Source organism: Balearica regulorum, chromosome 15 (genome assembly GCF_011004875.1).
Source record: "Balearica regulorum gibbericeps isolate bBalReg1 chromosome 15, bBalReg1.pri, whole genome shotgun sequence".
In the NCBI taxonomy this organism is placed as follows: Eukaryota; Metazoa; Chordata; class Aves; order Gruiformes; family Gruidae; genus Balearica; species Balearica regulorum.
This window is the reverse complement of record NC_046198.1, coordinates 16,883,841-16,901,588: the sequence shown is the minus strand read 5'-3', so window position 1 is coordinate 16,901,588 and position 17,748 is coordinate 16,883,841. Positions and strand designations below refer to the sequence as shown.

Below are 17,748 nucleotides of genomic sequence, written 5' to 3'. Positions count from 1 at the left end.
TGCCATGGGCAGGGACACCCTCCACTAGCCCAGGTTGCCCAAAGCCCCATCCAACCTGGCCTTGAACACTGCCAGGGAGCCAGGGGCAGCCACAGCTTCTCTGGGCACCCTGTGCCAGGGCCTCAGCACCCTCACAGGGAAGGATTGCTGCCTCACATCCCATCTCCATCTCCCCTCTTCCAGCTTCAGGCCATTCCCCTTGTCACCAGCCCCTCTCCAGCTTTCCTGGAGCCCCTGCAGGGACTGGAAGGGGCTCTAAGGTCTCCCTGGAGCCTTCTCTTCTCCAGGCACACCTCGTGCACAGCCAAGCTAAGACAGAAGTTCCTTCAGGCAGCTTGGAACAGAAGCTTTGAAGTGCTCTAAATCACCCTTTGAAGAACTCCCTTTCTTTTCATTTATTTATTATGCAGGACTTTGCCTTTAAGCTGGAGGATGCTCACAATGCCTCCTGATATTAAGTCCTAGTTACTTTCAAACCATTAAAAAACCCAAAACCACAAATACTATTTATACCTAGGTCCATTTGTGTGCTAATTTCTTGAAGAAGACTTGCAAGCTGCGTTGCCTCTAAATTACTGAAAGCAGTCTGGTAATGTGTTATCCACTGCTCAAACTCATTCAGCTTCACCTGGATTGCTTCCTGGACAGCTCTTTGTTGAGACTGCAGTTGTGTGTGCTCGGAATACCTGAATTATTGAAGCCACAGAATCAAGTAAGTACTACAAGAAAAAAAATACTTAACGATATTATATACAAAACCATACTGAACAACTACCTTGTTGACTAGAAAATTATCATAGTCTCACCAATTACATAAAACTTTAACAAGGTTGCGTTAATAATTAATTCTGTTTTCCTACAAAATAACGAATGCATGTACATATTGATGCAGTTCTGAAATCCTTGATCAATTTCAAATAATCATGAAGAATAAGTTAAAGAATTAGAAACTTAGATGAAAATATTTTTGTGCTATTTATCAATAGCTACATTATATGGATTAGTTTGATGAGATATCACATTCAGCACATCCTGTCTCTTGCCTTGTGCATCAAGTGTGGAACATGGAATAGCACAGGTTATATTGATGGAGTAGGAGGAGTATGAGGCATGGGACATAAATGAGATTTAGAAGGAAAATGGTTTCAATAGTTCTTCTGTACAAGGAGTGACTTGCTACTGTAAGAATAACTTTTACCCAGCTATTCATCTCAAATACACATTTTTAACATTCCACTCATAAGTACATTACTAAACCATCCGCTATATCTATCTGGGAGATTCCTAACAGAACTCCTGGCACCTCTGTACCTGTGCTGAAGCGTGTGGGAGGGATGATCCACTCCTTCTGCACCTTCCAGAAATTCCACCTCCTCTAGCAGTTTTCCTTGCAGCTTTTCTACATCTGTCAACTGCTCTTGCAGGTTCAGATACTCGTCTAAACTACTGTCCAATTTTGGCAGCACAGCAAGCATTTCATCTCTGTTCTTAAACCAGTTAACCTGTAACCAAGACACAGATGTTAGAGAACTGGACTTAATTCAGTCAGGTAAAAGGAAGTAATGTACGGCAGCACGTAACCCTCCAATGACGTTGTTCATCTAGGATTACCTCCAGCGCTACAAGTGCTATAGCTTAACAGACATTCTTTATTTAGACTGCTCTCTAAACTGCTATTTTTAGTCCTCTAGCCCAGATTCAGGCATAACATTAAAACGCGTTTTAGAATTAAGCACATAGAAAAAAGAAAACTAAATCCCTGCAGTTCCATACAAGCACTTCCTTCAACACAAACTCAATTTAGCTCAATAAAATGTGTGAACTATTTATAATAAATTGCTGCCCTCCCAAAATGCAAATAAGTGAAGTGAAAACATAGGGCCTACTTTGGTCATAAAACAGAAAACTATTGTAGCAAACTCACCTTTATCTCAGCCACTCTTGAAGAAAAGAGACTACGTGTAATATCTCTTTCCATTTCTCTTTTGCTTTGTTTGTTTTCAGCCTGCTGGCCACCACCACCATAGACAGCTCCAGCAAATCCTGCTTCGCCTCCTGCTGTCCAGTCCACCAGAGGATCGTAAACAAAAGCTTCAAGCAACGTAAGCAAAGTCTCTCTCCCACGCCGCATAATATGAAGGACCTGCATCAGATTTAAAACGAGACTCATTCTGATCTTACATTATCCTTGTAGAACAGCGGAATTTTAAATGCAAAATACTGTACTTGAGCGGGGACAGAAAACTGTAACTTATGCCAACTACTACAAATACAGAAGAACACCACAGTACGTACAAATGCAGCTAGCCTGCAGTAACGTCACCAAAACTGAAGATCACACTCTAGCCTTCCACACAAACTCTATACTCTAGCAACAGACACTCAAGGAGGAAAACTCTCCTTCGTTCAGAGCATTTTTTCTTTTTAAAAGCGTATCTGTCATGTTTATAAAGGACGGGTCCTGAAGAAAAGAGGGTAAACAAAACTTCACAAAAAAAAGCTTCAGGAAAACCATAACATTTTACATCTCAAGCTACAAGCCCCCCTTCCCCCTGAATTGTAGTTGTACCACTGCTTGCATACGTATTTATCTGACATCCTCCTATTTCTTAAATACCTACTATAGGATGTATCGAAAATAAGTCCAATTAAAATCACCGCAAAAAAGGTGAAGGCTTTATAAATCAACAGCAGAACATTTAATGTAAAAGTTCTAAGACAGTATTTGCAAGTGACAGCCCTCAGTTGTCTGCAAGTTTCCTGATTTACCTGTTCACAAGACAGCCTGAAAACCCCTTCTACTCCTGTCACTCCAAGAGCTGTTTCAATATTGTGGGTCATCCGGAACGGAACCTTCTCTGGTACCCTAAGGCTTTTCCCTTTAAGATAAAAATGTAAGTTGTTTCTTTTAATTACCAAGAAGGGAAACCTTGTATTTGAATAACATATAGCATTTTTTAAATTACCTTTTTCAAAGCAAACATTATAATCTATGTGGACAACTTCTCCTGTAGTCATATCTATAAGAACATTATCCAGATGTCTGTCTCCAAGACCAATGATGTATCCAACCATGGACATAACTGCAGTGGATCTTGCATACGACTTTAAAGAGAGTTTCAGGAAAAAATTATTTGTGGGAATTCTCTGCCAACACATCGGACTGACTACCATCTTAAAACATTATTTTAAGTGCAAGACAAATCAAACGCAACTTATTCCAAGCTGTTTTCTATTTGTTGTCTGATGATATCTTACAAGAGTTTGCTTGTCTTAGGCTGATAATTCTAGTATGCTAACGTAGAGCTACCAGGTGTATACCCATTTTTTATTCCAGCAGGTACAATTGCCAACATTTCCTCCTACACGACACTTCAGCAGCGCTAGCTCACCTAACTCATGAGTATCATTGCTTGAACACATCCCAGGCGTTTGTTGCCCCTCATCCCACTAAAAACACAGCCTTTCAAAGAGAAAATATATTGGTTGTAACTCACCTGTGTAACTCTCCACCATTCATCCGGTGTCGTACATGATGACCAGAGCTCCTTCGCCAGGAGATTCGGGGGAGTTGCTTCCATCAGTTCCTCTAGAACAGCCCTCATGACATTCAAGGGCCAGTCACGACGTGACACATCAAGACTAAGCCCAACTGCCTTTAAAGCGGGTCCAATTTTACTGTAATAAAGTTCACTGGGTCTAGGCACTATTCCAGGATTCTGAGGAGTCTGGTAAGAGTCCTGAGCCTAGGAGAGGTGAAAGTGGTAGTTGACATATTGCAAGTCATGACCACAGAAAAGCATGCCAAATTCAGCTTCTGTGGGAATGAAATATGAAATCAACTCCTCTACTGAGGATGGCTTTTACAGCTCAGAGAATCCTTTCTAAAGTCAATAGTTAAAAAAGCCTAAATAAACTGAAAACACGTTGTTTTGGCCTAACTCTACCAGTACCAAGGTAAATTTCAAAGCCATAATTGTAAAAACTGTATTTAAAATGAAAGGAAAATGAGAGAATGAGATGTTGAACTAAAATAATTTTAACCAAGGTTGACTCTATTTGTTCAAAAATAGTTCTCCTTGAATCATCGTGCCAGAACAGTATATTTATGGTACATACTGTAATATATATAAATACATATAGGCAGTTTCATTGACATCTGAAACCTCAAGGAATATGAATACACAGAACCATTCTGCATTATTATGAACAAAACACAACCCTTTTAAGACTATGTTATTTAAATTGCAAAGCAAATCAGAATAAACATTTCCCTTCTGAATTGTTCCAAGCTGGCATAAAACCCAGTTGTAACCTTTTGTGCTTGTAAAGCAGCCTCTCGCTGTTGCCACCGCTTGTAGAGACCAAACAAAGGTGTAGCTCCATCCACCCACTGGATCAAGCCTGATCTTGTTCCCAGAGGTGTCACAGAGTAGTGCCTTGCGTGGAACCTTGGTGTCTCTTGACGGTTAATAGTAGCAAACATTGTGTTCACAATTGATAAGAACTGCATGATTCTTTCATCTAGATGCAAGTCTTCCAAACCTGCGAGAAATTTATTTTGTTTAAAGTTCAGTTCTCTTAAAGCCCGAAATGTAGTGTTTTTTGAAATCCTATTTCATTTCAGACTATGCTCCAACAACTCTTTCTCCGTATCATGCAGGCAGATAAAACAAAAGTTGCAACCATGCATCTTCCGAACTTCAATGTAGTCTAATTTATAACAAGAGACGGTAACTTGCATGAGAAAACGTCAATTTCTTACCTTTGAACAGGTAGGGATAGTTCTTCCCATCTGAACCCAGGAAAAGCAGCTTTTTAGGTTTGGTTTTGGTAGGCAGGATTGTAATGGTGCTGCCCACGCTATGAATTGTGACCGTGTCTCTGGTAGACACTTCTCCAGGGAGTGCTATTTCAGTGTTCATCATGGCAGCCAGCCAAGGACTGATTTCTTCAAGTCGCAAAAGATAACTAGCCCGTTTCTGTGCTCGTTGCTGCAAACTTAGCATAACCTATTCCAAAGAAATATTTTTGTTTAGGTTGAGTTCACCTTAATAGCTATTAAAAAACCCCAAACCAAACACATCACCACCAAAACGGACTTAATGGCAGTCATCTTCCAGAAAGCATGGACATTTTTCTTAAACCACCTTTCATCCTTGCCACCCTACTAATTCATTTACAGCTTAAGATGAAGATGATAAAAACTAAAAAAACATCCTTTATGCAGTAAATATACCCTGCCTGGTGATAAGCACCAAAGTCACAACAAATCAGATTCCTCAAGAGATTTGCTCCTGCATTTATAAATATTTGAGCTGTGGTCAAAGGCAGAATTCAGCAACCTCCTGTTTACATATCTGCATGCTTGCTCGTTCTGCAAAGCAGAAGGGGAACAAAAAAAACCGTCTATTTATGTGTAAAACCTAGGTTCTGTCTTGCAAAACGTTTAAAAACCACCACGTTGGCTCTAGATTTCCAAGTGAATACATATTTTGTTTCCCCTCAGACCCATAAAAACTAAGACAACATTCTATAATTGAAAAACAAAGTATCTTTGGGAAGGGTTGATCATTTGAAGGATGCTGCACAGCCCGAGGACTACGCTTAGGTAACCAGAGGACCAGCTTGTTTAAATTTAAACCCACTAAACTGAAATAGCATACAGTTTCAGATAGACAGTATTTAAAAAAATAAAGCCCTCTGCCCCCAAAACTGACAGCATCCCAGACAGAAGATACAAGATTTGAAAAAACAAAATAATTTCATTGGGTAGAAATGCAGTAACGCAGACAGCGAGTAGGACTTGTTACAGAGGCAAAAATTGTGGTGGTTGCAGAGAAGATAAAGTTTCAGGCTGCAATTTTGATATGGCAAGAGAATAGCCAGAGAACACTAAGGAAAGGAGCAAGCACACGGTGCAGCAAGAGTGTCAAATGTCCCACATTGTATGCTTAGTCTGTGCATTAATACCTCTTTAAATGGGAGCCAGCTGCTTCCAGGTTTAGCAGGATTCAAAGGATTCTTAAGTTTCTCTAGCGCGTTTTCAATTGCATCTCCGTAGTTATCCTGAAACCATTTCTCATGAGGAGTTTCTGCGGGAGCTGCAGTGATGCTCCGTACATGTTCCAAAGCAAATACAATGGGCTTCATTAGAGCTGTATGCTTTTCACGCATGATTGCTATTTTCTCCTCTCTATTAAAAAAAACCCAAAATTTCCTCTTAACTCCATAAAAACAAGTTACTTCATAAGCAGAGCATTAAGACTGCAAATGAGACATCTAAGAACTCATGAAATTTGTTACGTCTCTAAAATGAGGTCTTCAAGAATGACTGTATTAAAAGGAAGAGCATTTCATTCCACATTGAATGCATGTTCCTCTGAACAACACTTTTTTTTTTTTTAAACTGAGACATATGAACTGAGTTCTTCACCACTGGAAACACCAAGGAGAAGCTCAGAGCTCAAACCACTCTAAACTGATTTCCTTTAACACGGAGCTCTTTACTACTACTTCTTGAGGATGTACCACACTATAAAGAAGGGGAAAGGAGAGATTTGGATCATGCTGTTCTCCCATTCCATGTCAGCCCTGACTATAGAATTCAAGAGGCACTCTGAAGCTTAGCCGGGTGCCCAGTGAATGGCTTTCTTCTTCCACAAATCCATTCACAGGAGAACCCAGGTGAGGGAGAAAAAAAAAGAAAAAAAAGACTTGCTGAACACTGAAACCAAAAGCAGATTAAGACGTTCTGTTTACTCCAAATATCTGTATTTACAGTAAACTCCAAATAGATTACACACCCTTGAACATGCTTGTCCTTGTCAGCCAACCTGCAAGACAGACCTTGGAAAAGAAGAACTATAGAACCTCATAACCCACAATTTAATATGCACTGTGTTCTAACACATTATTAGTAAGGAAATCCCAACACGAATTCACAGGTAGACTGTTGTTGTTTCTCATTTGATTACAGTACTAGCTGTAGCATCAATATGTTCTTGAAATAAGGTCACTGGCTTACAAAGCAGCAGCTAGGATAGCTGAATGATGAGTTCAGGAGCAACAACACTGTTGATTGGTTTGACTGTATGCTTCCCCAAGAACAAACATTTGTTACGATTATCACTTTAATTATTCAAAAAACACATACTTCCGTAAAGTGTTGTTGTTTTGGACCCTCTTGACTTCATCTTCCAGTTGTTGAATCCTTCTGAGGACGTACATGTGCTGCTGCAGTAAAACTCCCAACCAAAGTTCATCCCAAAGAACTGTAACCCTGCGCAGCTCAGCCACTAGCATCTGGACCTGTATAAAATAAATTAAGATTCGCTTACTTTTAAGAGGGCTAGTATTCAGACTTTTGTAGACGAACAACTTGAAGAAAGATGACAGCCTAACAGCACAGATGCACCAAACTTTCAGCAGCTCTACTCACAAGACATACAAATTACATATTTTGTGGTTCAAATAAGAGAACAAGTAGCATACATTTGGATTAATTACCTGCAATACCATCGTTGGATTTGCAGCAGAGAGTTTCTCCACAATTTTGCTGTAACAATCTTGCATCATTGCTTGATCTTCATTTAATCCAACTTTTGTGTCATCTTTACTACTTTCTTGAGAAGCTGGGGGGCTCCCTCCATCACATTCACCACCCAACAGTTCTTCTCCTTGAATATTACCTAGCAAAGTAGGGATGGCAGAAGGCAGCTTGTTTCCTAAATTAAAAACAGAAGTTAAAATATTAGCTACACTGTTCTGGCCTTAAAAGATCCCTCACTTAATACTTCATTTAGCATCAGGTCCCCATATTACATTAAGTACTGGCAAAGTATACAATGATAACTTTGAAAAAAACTACTTTATTTGCTAAACTGGTAAATCAAACGAAAGGTATCAGTGAGGTCCCATAATAAAAATATTCTTAAGATAGAAAGTATCAGAGTTACTGAAAAAAACCCCCTCCTATCATTTTATGCAGTATATAAAAATATATTAACTAAAGTGTATTTGAACATCTATTTTTCCTCCATACCTGACGTCTGGGATTCACTGCTCAGTGAAATGGTGCCCACTATTGCAGGATATAGTATGAGATGAGGAGAATCTTGAGCCACTCGACACAGTAAGTTGCAAATACTCTGACGAACATACACTTCTGGGTGATTCAGGCGGGAGAAAAGCTGAGGTATAATACCTTCATAAACAGGACAAGAAAATGTGCTGATTCACTTAATTTCACTTCAAATGATGCAGAATTTTGTTTTTAAAAGCACGCTGGTTTTGCATCGGGATAACGTAAATGTCTAGTTTCCTGATTAAAACTTCTTTTAAAAGACAATCTTTTACAGGACAGGCAATAGCTTATTTTCTTCCACTATTCAAATACAGAGAACATCAGATGCAATACATAAATCCTTTAGTCAAGCAGTAAGAATTGAGTTTTACACATTGATCTATCATTTTTCAAAAGTAACGAGAGTCACATTAATAGTTCTTGAAGTTAGCATAACACGAGGTTTCAAAAGAACGAACAATTTTGCAATAGTTGGCTGCCTCTGCTGCTGCTTTCCACACTTTAACTCAATAACCTTTTGTGGGAAAGTCCCTGAGTAACCAGAACCAGTAGTGCAGTGACAAACAACTACTTCTGAGACATCTGGCTTTAGCCACCCTTCTTTCTCTGAACTGCATTTCAAACTGTAGCTAGGAAAAAAAAAAAAAAAAGACACCTCATTTTTTTTAAGGTGGTAATGTAATGTAACATAATACTTCACAAACTACATCTTTCTATGTCTTAAGGCAAGGGAGCGAGGGGATCAGAATCTGCACTACTTACCTACTCTAAGCTCAGAATGCATGGCAGATTTGAACACCTTTAATGAAATTACTTAGTAAAAGACAGGCTCTCATCCCATCATGCTTAAATAAAAAAATTTATGAAAATGCAATAAATACCTTTCTGCTTATATTTAGAGAAAATGCAGCAAAATTAATTTTAACAGCCATGTAACACATACTTACCTCTCCAAGGAGCAGTAGGTGTAGTTTCTAGCCCATGCTCGAGGTACTGTCTAAGTTCTCCAGCATGTTTCACAAGCAATCGTAACAGCCTTAGTGTTGCCATCACAATAACATCATCAGTGCTTTGCTCAGAAGTATTTCTCAAGTGCAGCCTGGGATCATCTTCATCAAGTGGAACCTTGAAAGACAGAAGTACTCCTCTAAGCTAAGTACACATAGTTCACGTTGTCACTTAGAAAACTTTGTAACTGCATTTCCTCATCAGCACAAACACTAACCTGCCCAGCATTGAGTTTGAGGAAAGTAAAGTATGCACTGCAGGAGAGTTTATAGAGACTGAAGATTCTGTCTACTACTTTCCTCCACACTTTAATTAACCCTTCTGTTGCATTTTCATCAAGATCTGAGAGCCAGGGACAACTTGTTAATAATTGACGCCATATAACATCCACCATATCGTCTTCCTCATTGTCTTCATTTTCAGTGATTTGTAGAGTCATATCTTCATCCTAAATGCAAATAAAGAGAAAACAGATTTGATTAAGGCCACTGACCATTTCTACAAGCAATTAGTTCCTAATCCAGGTTTTGTCTAGGCAACTCATGCAACTGCATTACTTGATCACATTACCGTAGTCCATAAAACAGATGTGTTACCACTTAGCTAAGAGATGGTTTCTTAGAGAACTCTCGTATTGTCTGAATTTTAACTTCGAAACATTTACAAGAGTTCATATGAATCACAACTAGAGGAAAAATAAGGTTCACACTCAAGTTGAACATTTTTAAGCAAGTGAATTTACACTTACTTGAATCCCAGCTGGACGACACACTGCCTGCCCAAGAATGCCATAGATTTTCTCTTTATCCTCCTCTGCAATATTGTCTGGAAGCAAGTTCTGAACCTCAGACTTCTCCCGGGGCAGCAGACGAACACCTTCTCCCTGACTGTAACATTCAGTGAATTATTGATCCCCAATATATTAGTATTGGTAGAGCTACTGAACCCATTAAGACCGTGTATATAAGACTTCTTGAAGGAAGAAATCTTCATCCTTAACTCAGAACTAAAGTCACTTCTTTTTACAGAGGGCAAGTAATCAAGAGAATATTCAAATTCTCTGCTCACATGCGACTTCAGACCACAAAGAACAGTAATCATAAATACAAAGCTAGGGGTTACCTTAAGAAAATTAATTGTGCTGTATAAATTTAAACATTAGGATGAATTTACCTGGCATTATCAACTACTTTCCGGCCCCATCTATAAGCCCAGCTAGCCAGGGCTGCCCAAGACTTGGCTACTTCAGGTGCCTGTACTGAAGACAAGTGATACAGCTGTCCCAGGATGAAGTCAGGTTCTCCAACTCCAATATTTACTGTGATGGAGATATAGACCAACATATGTTATGATGTAAAACCTACTTCTAATTTCCTTAACACAGAAAATAACACCAAAGCATTGTAATTACATAATATTTTTTTCAGTTAAGTTCGTACCCAAAAGTGTAAAATTTTCCACAATACTATTATTTTTCAGTTCTGACACTGGTTGCAAAACAAAAGACCAGTTTTTCATTTGCTAACAACCACTGCCTATACTCTACAATTGCTTTCTCTTTCACAGAAAGATGGAACTGCAGCAAGAAACCATGATCTCCAAAAGAGCAAGATGCTTCACAGTCAGAAAGCACTTACTGCTTAACATCCATTAACAGCCCTAAAATAAGTCTGACTCTGCAGGAGAGGAACTAAGTTATTTATGAAATCCATGTTTAGGCAAAGAACTTTATCTTGACCTTTGAAAAGTCTGCTGAAAATTGGGAGTTGGAGCACATTTTGTGGCAACAACAGAAGTGTTCAAATTAAGTATAGATTAAAGGTCAGCAGAAAACCTAAGGTAATTGCTTTTCACATTTAGCAGAGTCTTCAAAATATAAATCCTGTTGATGCTTAATCTGAAAGATTTCATTCAAACTTTAGCAAATACAGGAGCTGAAAGCAGACAAAAACATGACAAAATTTTATATCCTCCTCACAAAATAAACACATTCCAGTTTTTTCTTCAGGCCACCATCACTTGAATGAGAAAAACGTGAAAGAAACACGAATATTAAGGTGTTTGTATTTTTACCTGTCTAGTTACCTATTGCACAAAACCCACACTGTTTATACGTGTATTAGGAAAACAAGTACATGAGTGATGGAGTACTTTATAAATATAACTGGTGCTATGCCTTAGTGGAATCATCAGTAACTAACATAACAAAAAATAAGGAGAACAAATCTACCTGTAGATTCACTTTCAATCCTGGGATATTCTTCTTCTAGTGTATTAACAGCTGGGAGATCAATCAAATTATATATGTTTTTAGACAAGGTGGACAGACCAGTGTGATTCTGCTGCTGTCGAGCTCTATATACTTGTTTCAACTGTCCTGAAATCTCTTTCCATTCTGCTTGAATCCATTTAGCCAGAGTAAGAATAGATTTAGCAACTGCATATTCAGCTTTGGCAGATTTGCAAAAGGATATGGCACAAGAACTCAGCATTTCCATGGCATGCGTTGACTGACCTGCGTATCACGAAAAGCATATCTTCAGTAGTGTTAACTTCATTCAAAACACTTCTTCTGAAATTCAGCATATTCAGATACAACTTGTAACAGTGTATTTTTACATAGAAAATTATCTTTTCAAGTTAAAAATGACAAATAAGAGACTTGTGAAAACACACTTGTGAAAACGCTGAGACAACAGTTAATAGGATGACATCAGTTTCTAATGATACTAGCCTATTAAGATTTCTTCAAGATCAGGCGAATTAGCCTGGTTATAAGGACCAGAAGCTCAAGTATCTGCAACATAATTAGCAAATACTCACCTGCTGTGTATAACAATTTTGTTTTCTCGATATCAAGTTCAGGACCCCATTTTTCATCTATCTGACCCGGTGCAGACAGTTTTTTAAAGTGCTGGACTAAGTCTTGTGCAGTGGTGGTTTTTCCTAGCTGAACTTCGCTGCACTGGGCAAGCAGCCGTGTAGCTAGGGCAATATTTCCTCGCTTCCGTGCAAATTTTGCTGCTGTTAAGCCCAGCTCCATTAGATGGCTTTTAATTGGGACCGTTGGTTCTGAAGAAGAAAGGAAGACATTGTAATTAAACAAACAATAATTGCACATGGGTTATACACATAACTTCTGCCCAATGTATTCTGTACACGGCCATCAGTAAAAAATTGCTCGGCTCTTTCATATTTCCTAATTAGATGACTTCACTTCTGCCTAGAATATTTATATACCCCTTCTGAAGCAAACAAAAATTATCCATAGATTATCTGCTGGGCAAAAGAGTGATTTTTTCACTATAAGCATTCTTCTTAACTAAGAAATCTACTCGTCCTCTGATCCAACTTCTTTTTCTCCCATTGCCTTGTATCATGCTGCACATTTAAATGGTTTTCATGACTGTTTTAAGACCCATTATTGATAGCGTTGAAGTGTTCAAAAGTGAAGGCATTTGAAGTATGAAGAAATGAGCAAGTGTGATTAGAAGAGTATAGAACTGCTAAGTGTTTCAGAATAAAGTCTTTTTCTTTTTTAACACTGTCTACATTACAGTAGTAATCGAGACCCCTAGTTGTAAAGCAAGTCACCTAAATAACCAAAATGGCTTGTGAAAAGTAATCCATCTAAATAATAGAAAAAAAGACACAGCTGCAGCTTTAAGTTCAAATTCTGCATTTACCTTTCATAACTCTAAAATGGGAGCTTATATACCTTTAAGTCTCTCCATCAATTGATTCTGGTACACTGTGTACCTCAGTGCATGCATCCACGGCCTTACATCATGCTGTTTGCATGACCTCAAAGCATCATTGAAGAGAGGTATAAGACAGTCCTGAAAGAGGCACAGAAGTTGCATAGTTGTCATGAGAGATATCTTTACTAAAATGTCATTTCATTTATTTAAACAAAAAACCATTTTAGTGCAGAGTAAACATTCTTATTTGTATCAGTAGTCACTCTTTATCCTTAACCAATAAAACGCAAATACGTTTTATGTGACCCTAAAAAGACACGCTTGACCGAGAGGATAACACTAGGAATAGCTCAAAATCAAGCAGAACTGTTTTCTGAACAACGCGATTAGAAATTAGAACTAGATCATTCATGCTGGTTGAAGTTTGACATTGAGTTTTGATATAGATTTTAAAGTTACTTTTAAAGTCAATTATATGTGTGTTGTAGGAATAAGTGTTACAATGTATTTAGAGGAGAAATATCAACACTTAGCTTAAAAGCAACTACCCATGGAGCTTTACAAATACTCTAAGTGTAATTGAAAGAGGTGGTCTATTTATAACTACAAAAGTCCAACTGAGATGCAAATTTAAAAAAACTTGGGTCAAGGCACATTAGAAAACTAAATGAGTTTGGTTTTTTTGCAGTACAATTAACAACTGTCAAGACAATTAATGTATGTTCGATGTTCAATACTTCATGTCACGACATGGAGAAAGACATAACTCCAGTTTTGGTTTTAAACACACAGACACACCTCTGACGTCAGCCTGTTGGATACAGTGTTTTCCAAAGCAGAAGAACAATACAACTGAAGAGTGCTCAGCACCGGTAAAGACTGAGACACAGTGAGTGTGGAAAGCCTTAACGGTCCAATAGCGATTCGTGATGTTTGCTTTAAGTACTTAATAACATTTCTGAAATAAAAGAATCAGAACAGGCACTTTTGTTAGCTAGACTTTAAGAGAAAACAGTGACCAAAATTACTGAGAAAGCAAATTCAACATCTTCAAAGAGATGATGAGAAAATCTTGCAATATCAGGCACAAGTTACACTACGATACTTTATTATTAAGCTGACAAGAAGCAGTGCCTTATCAACTTGAAGAGCTACATAACCTCCACGTTAAATGTCATCCTATTTTCCTCAGTAAGCTTATAACTTACAACAGCTAAACCGGTAGCAAACTACCATAGATGCCGAAGTACAAAGCCGAGGGTGCTTTTCCCAAAGTTACATTTAACAAACAGGTTTTCACAGCATATCACGTTCATCCACGGCATGTTTCAACTTACTCAGATATTGACTGCCACTTTTGCTCCTGTTCTATGTGGTTTACAGCTGTTGCCAGACACACTGAACTTCTCAAAAGCTGTACTTCGACTGCTTTTTGAAGTTCTCTTGGATCAGGACTTAGCATATTAGGAAGGAGCTTCTTCATGTCTACATAGAGATTAAACAATTGAAACCAACTAGAACTGCCAAATTTTATCAAGTATCACTGTCTGAGAATGCATTTTTCAGAGCAAGGAAGTTAGGAAAAAAACCTTTTAAAAATATATATGTATGCACGTATTCATATTAGAAATTGATGATAGATTGCTTATAAACAAACACATTAACTCCAGAAAACACACTTGTATCAATGTTTAGAATGACCACTGCAATCATTTTGAAGCTTGGTTCATAAAGGTTATGGTCAGTTCACTGAATGCAAACTGCATTCAGAAGTTTCAGTCAGTCATTTATTGAGACAGATACATGAAGAATTATTTACTTTTGCATTTGAAATAACGTTAACATATGCATTTATACCTATTTTTTCTTTGAATCCCCCTGCAAGCAGGTTGATATTTTCTCCTGGCAATAATTCTAGTTGTTCAGTGCATTCAGTAAGTTGTCCAGACTCAAAGCTGCTCAAAGATCTGCAATTCAATGTTTATAGTTTTATTTTCACATTTCTTTCTTCGTTCCAGTTGCTAATTATCTTATACAGCAAAATAGAATCAAGCCTAACTCAAAATCCTACAGAGCACTTATGATTAATTCTAAGCAAAACTCCCAATTTTCACATAGATCAATAAAAGGCAAGTACTGCATCAAGTGCAAGGAAACAACACCTCTCCAGCTACAAAGCTTTTCATATTATCATCACACTACATATAATACTCTTTTACCATGGTCAGGACAAAAGGTTGACTTTGGAAGAGTTTAAAAACAAACAAACCCCCAAAACTTCTCTCTCTCTCTCACACACACACAGACTCCCTGCACAGAAAAGTAAGTTTTGGGGCAGAATTTCATGAGGCCATGGTTTCAACTCCTCACTTTACATGAAATCAAAATTCCAGAAATACTGGAATATTGTGCACGTCACAGAGTATACAAATTTATAGTGCTTAACATCCTGAAGCAGCAAATTTAACTTCTTTCCTCCATTGTTCTATATTAGGAAATAAACTGGGTGTTACAGATGTTTACAGAACCACACAGAAAAAGGCACTGAAAGGTTAAGAGGCTTGATGGCTCAGAATGCTTAAGGTTCTTGACTTAAAGGTTCGATATTCTTGTTACTATTCACTGAAGAAGGAATTATCTAAGTATCCGCATTAAAAAAGAAAAAGCAAGCATTCTGCATGTGAAAAACTCCCCTTTCTGCTGATTTATTTGGATCCTCATTACTACGGAGAGTCTCTTCTCAGCCTGCTCAGGAGCAGAAGAGTCAAAGTGCATCCTCAGGAGGTCTTTACAGGATTTTTCTGATGATATAATATCTTACTTCCAGTAACCATCTGGATGAAAACTAACTCAAAGCAGCCAAAGTGACCAGACCTCTGCAGCAGCACAGCAAGCACTTGTAGTGTTTATCAGAAGGACCGTGGGTTTAGTTTACAGAACCGTGAGGGTGCAGAAAGGAGGTCTCCACATCCATGACAAGCACCCACTCTCCTAATGGAGTAACTGCACACCACTGAGTTCCTGCAGTAAGAAAAAGGATCGGCCCTTTCTGACAGAAGTAGTCACCTTTTCAGACCTGCAAGATTTTACTTCAAAGCCTCCTTCTATGCTTTTATTTTCAAGTCAAGAACATTCAGCCAAAAGGATTTTACAATGTTTACCACAATAGTAGAGGGATGGAAAGTAATCAAGTTGTCAAATGAGACAGAAAGGACCCTTAAACCTTGAAGGACTCTTTCAATGCCACAAATATGCTTTCATGAACCAGACATATCAAGGGTTAGGAAATAAATGCACAAACTACAATTCTAAATTCTATTAAAAAAGAAAAAAAGATTTTTTTAAAATATATTTTACACTAATGAATTAAAACATTTTAAGAACTATACCACTGACAGGCATTTTATTTTTTACTATTAAGTTGTGCGAAAGGATGCATCTTCTGTCAACAGAAGAAGAAAAAATTTCATATCTTTCACTTTCAAAAGATGTTTTTCTTGAATACCAAGAAACCTCAGCAGTCAGAAAGCCACAGTAACTATTTAGAATGATGTTACCTTTTTACTCATCCGCATGGCTAGTAAATATCATGGCCAAGTTCTCCCCCTCCCAAGAACACTACCTCCTTCTTATCATGCCTCTCTCAATGACATTCAGTTTTTAAAATCCATAAAAACTGTAATATTTCAGTTCTATGACACTGAACTCTGAGGTACTGTCAAATAAATTAATTATATCCTTACTTTATGTAGTTAAAATCTGCTTTTAGATTGATTGAGGTATTACTGTTGCTTTTCTTCAGGTCATGGACCATATTTTGCCACTCCTGAACAGCAGACCAGTCAGCAATGGAAATGTAACATTCGCATGCTTTGTTACCCAAGTAGTTTATAACTTCAGGTGAAGAGTCACTTGGCTTAGTCAGAACAGTTTTTCTAGTCTCTCCTAGGAAATGAAAAAATAGTATATATACTTAAATACAAATTTATGCTTAAATATTTTTAAATAGCAATTTTATTACTCAAATGTAATTTCTATGTCTTTTGTCAAAAAACCCCACTTAATTTAAAAAAAATAATCAAATAGTTACACAACATTTACAGTATTATTCTTCTACTCATACTTTTTTTTTTTTTTTAAATAGAACTTTTTCAAAGGAGGCTTTGGAAAAATTTAGTCCATATCTGTAAAGAAGCATCAAAACAGGAAAACAGAAGAACTAAATTAGGAAGAAAGAAGGTCCCTTTTCAAAGATGAAAGGGAATACGGTAACGGAGTCTGAGGAGCTAAAAAACTCAGAGCAACTGGTGCATTTATGATACCATTATGTCAAATACTAAGGCTTAAGTTATAATTATCTAAAATAATTTAGAATTAGTAAATTACAAAATATTTTACCTATTCTTTTTAGTTTCATTCAGCTAGACCTCAGTAGTGCAAACCCTCCTATCTACCCATAATACCGGTTTCAACAGCATTAAGCAGTTCAGTTTAACTGCAGACAGAAACAGGTTTTCAGCTTTAAGAATTAGACACTGTCATTACCACGGCTATATCATTGAACGTTCTAATTTTATGTACACACAGTTATGAACTTGCATTTCCCTTAAAGAAAACCAAGGAATACTGACCATTCAAGGAATGCTTTGGGCTGGCATTATTCACACTGCTTGAATTGGCCAACTTGAGAACGGTTTTGTCAAAGCCCGTTATGCAGCAATCCACTCCCATCATGGAGCACAGGTGCTCCTGGTATTCTGCAGTTGCTTTTTCAAACCTTAAATGGTTTAATATTTTAGTCAGCATTTTATAGAACCACTTTTTCAGTAAATAGACTGCATTTTAAACATTTCTTTACCACAATATTCAAAAAGCTCACGTGTCACCTTCAGCAAAAGAAAGAGATTAACGTAGAATACAAGTTTACCAGCTGAATTTCCAGGATATAGCATA

At 37.6% G+C, this 17,748-nt stretch overlaps 1 protein-coding gene across 3 annotated transcripts in view; it reads right to left on the bottom strand.

The window, feature by feature from the left end:
• The window catches only part of SMG1 (SMG1 nonsense mediated mRNA decay associated PI3K related kinase), a 66,924-nt gene that overhangs the window by 14,197 nt on the left and 34,979 nt on the right, over positions 1 to 17,748 (bottom strand). For all 3 annotated transcript variants that reach the window (XM_075767872.1, XM_075767874.1, XM_075767875.1), the window contains 24 exons: positions 17,427 to 17,572; positions 16,539 to 16,740; positions 14,653 to 14,762; positions 14,133 to 14,280; positions 13,594 to 13,753; positions 12,813 to 12,933; positions 11,918 to 12,166; positions 11,325 to 11,609; positions 10,268 to 10,412; positions 9,843 to 9,981; positions 9,312 to 9,542; positions 9,034 to 9,211; positions 8,045 to 8,206; positions 7,510 to 7,727; positions 7,157 to 7,311; positions 5,974 to 6,196; positions 4,766 to 5,012; positions 4,316 to 4,545; positions 3,498 to 3,746; positions 2,967 to 3,105; positions 2,770 to 2,879; positions 1,925 to 2,143; positions 1,312 to 1,502; positions 514 to 686 (listed from right to left, as the gene is read on the bottom strand). In XM_075767872.1, the coding sequence (XP_075623987.1) occupies positions 514 to 686; positions 1,312 to 1,502; positions 1,925 to 2,143; positions 2,770 to 2,879; positions 2,967 to 3,105; positions 3,498 to 3,746; positions 4,316 to 4,545; positions 4,766 to 5,012; positions 5,974 to 6,196; positions 7,157 to 7,311; positions 7,510 to 7,727; positions 8,045 to 8,206; positions 9,034 to 9,211; positions 9,312 to 9,542; positions 9,843 to 9,981; positions 10,268 to 10,412; positions 11,325 to 11,609; positions 11,918 to 12,166; positions 12,813 to 12,933; positions 13,594 to 13,753; positions 14,133 to 14,280; positions 14,653 to 14,762; positions 16,539 to 16,740; positions 17,427 to 17,572 (4,430 nt within the window). The remainder of the gene's footprint in view (positions 1 to 513; positions 687 to 1,311; positions 1,503 to 1,924; positions 2,144 to 2,769; positions 2,880 to 2,966; positions 3,106 to 3,497; positions 3,747 to 4,315; positions 4,546 to 4,765; positions 5,013 to 5,973; positions 6,197 to 7,156; positions 7,312 to 7,509; positions 7,728 to 8,044; positions 8,207 to 9,033; positions 9,212 to 9,311; positions 9,543 to 9,842; positions 9,982 to 10,267; positions 10,413 to 11,324; positions 11,610 to 11,917; positions 12,167 to 12,812; positions 12,934 to 13,593; positions 13,754 to 14,132; positions 14,281 to 14,652; positions 14,763 to 16,538; positions 16,741 to 17,426; positions 17,573 to 17,748) is intronic.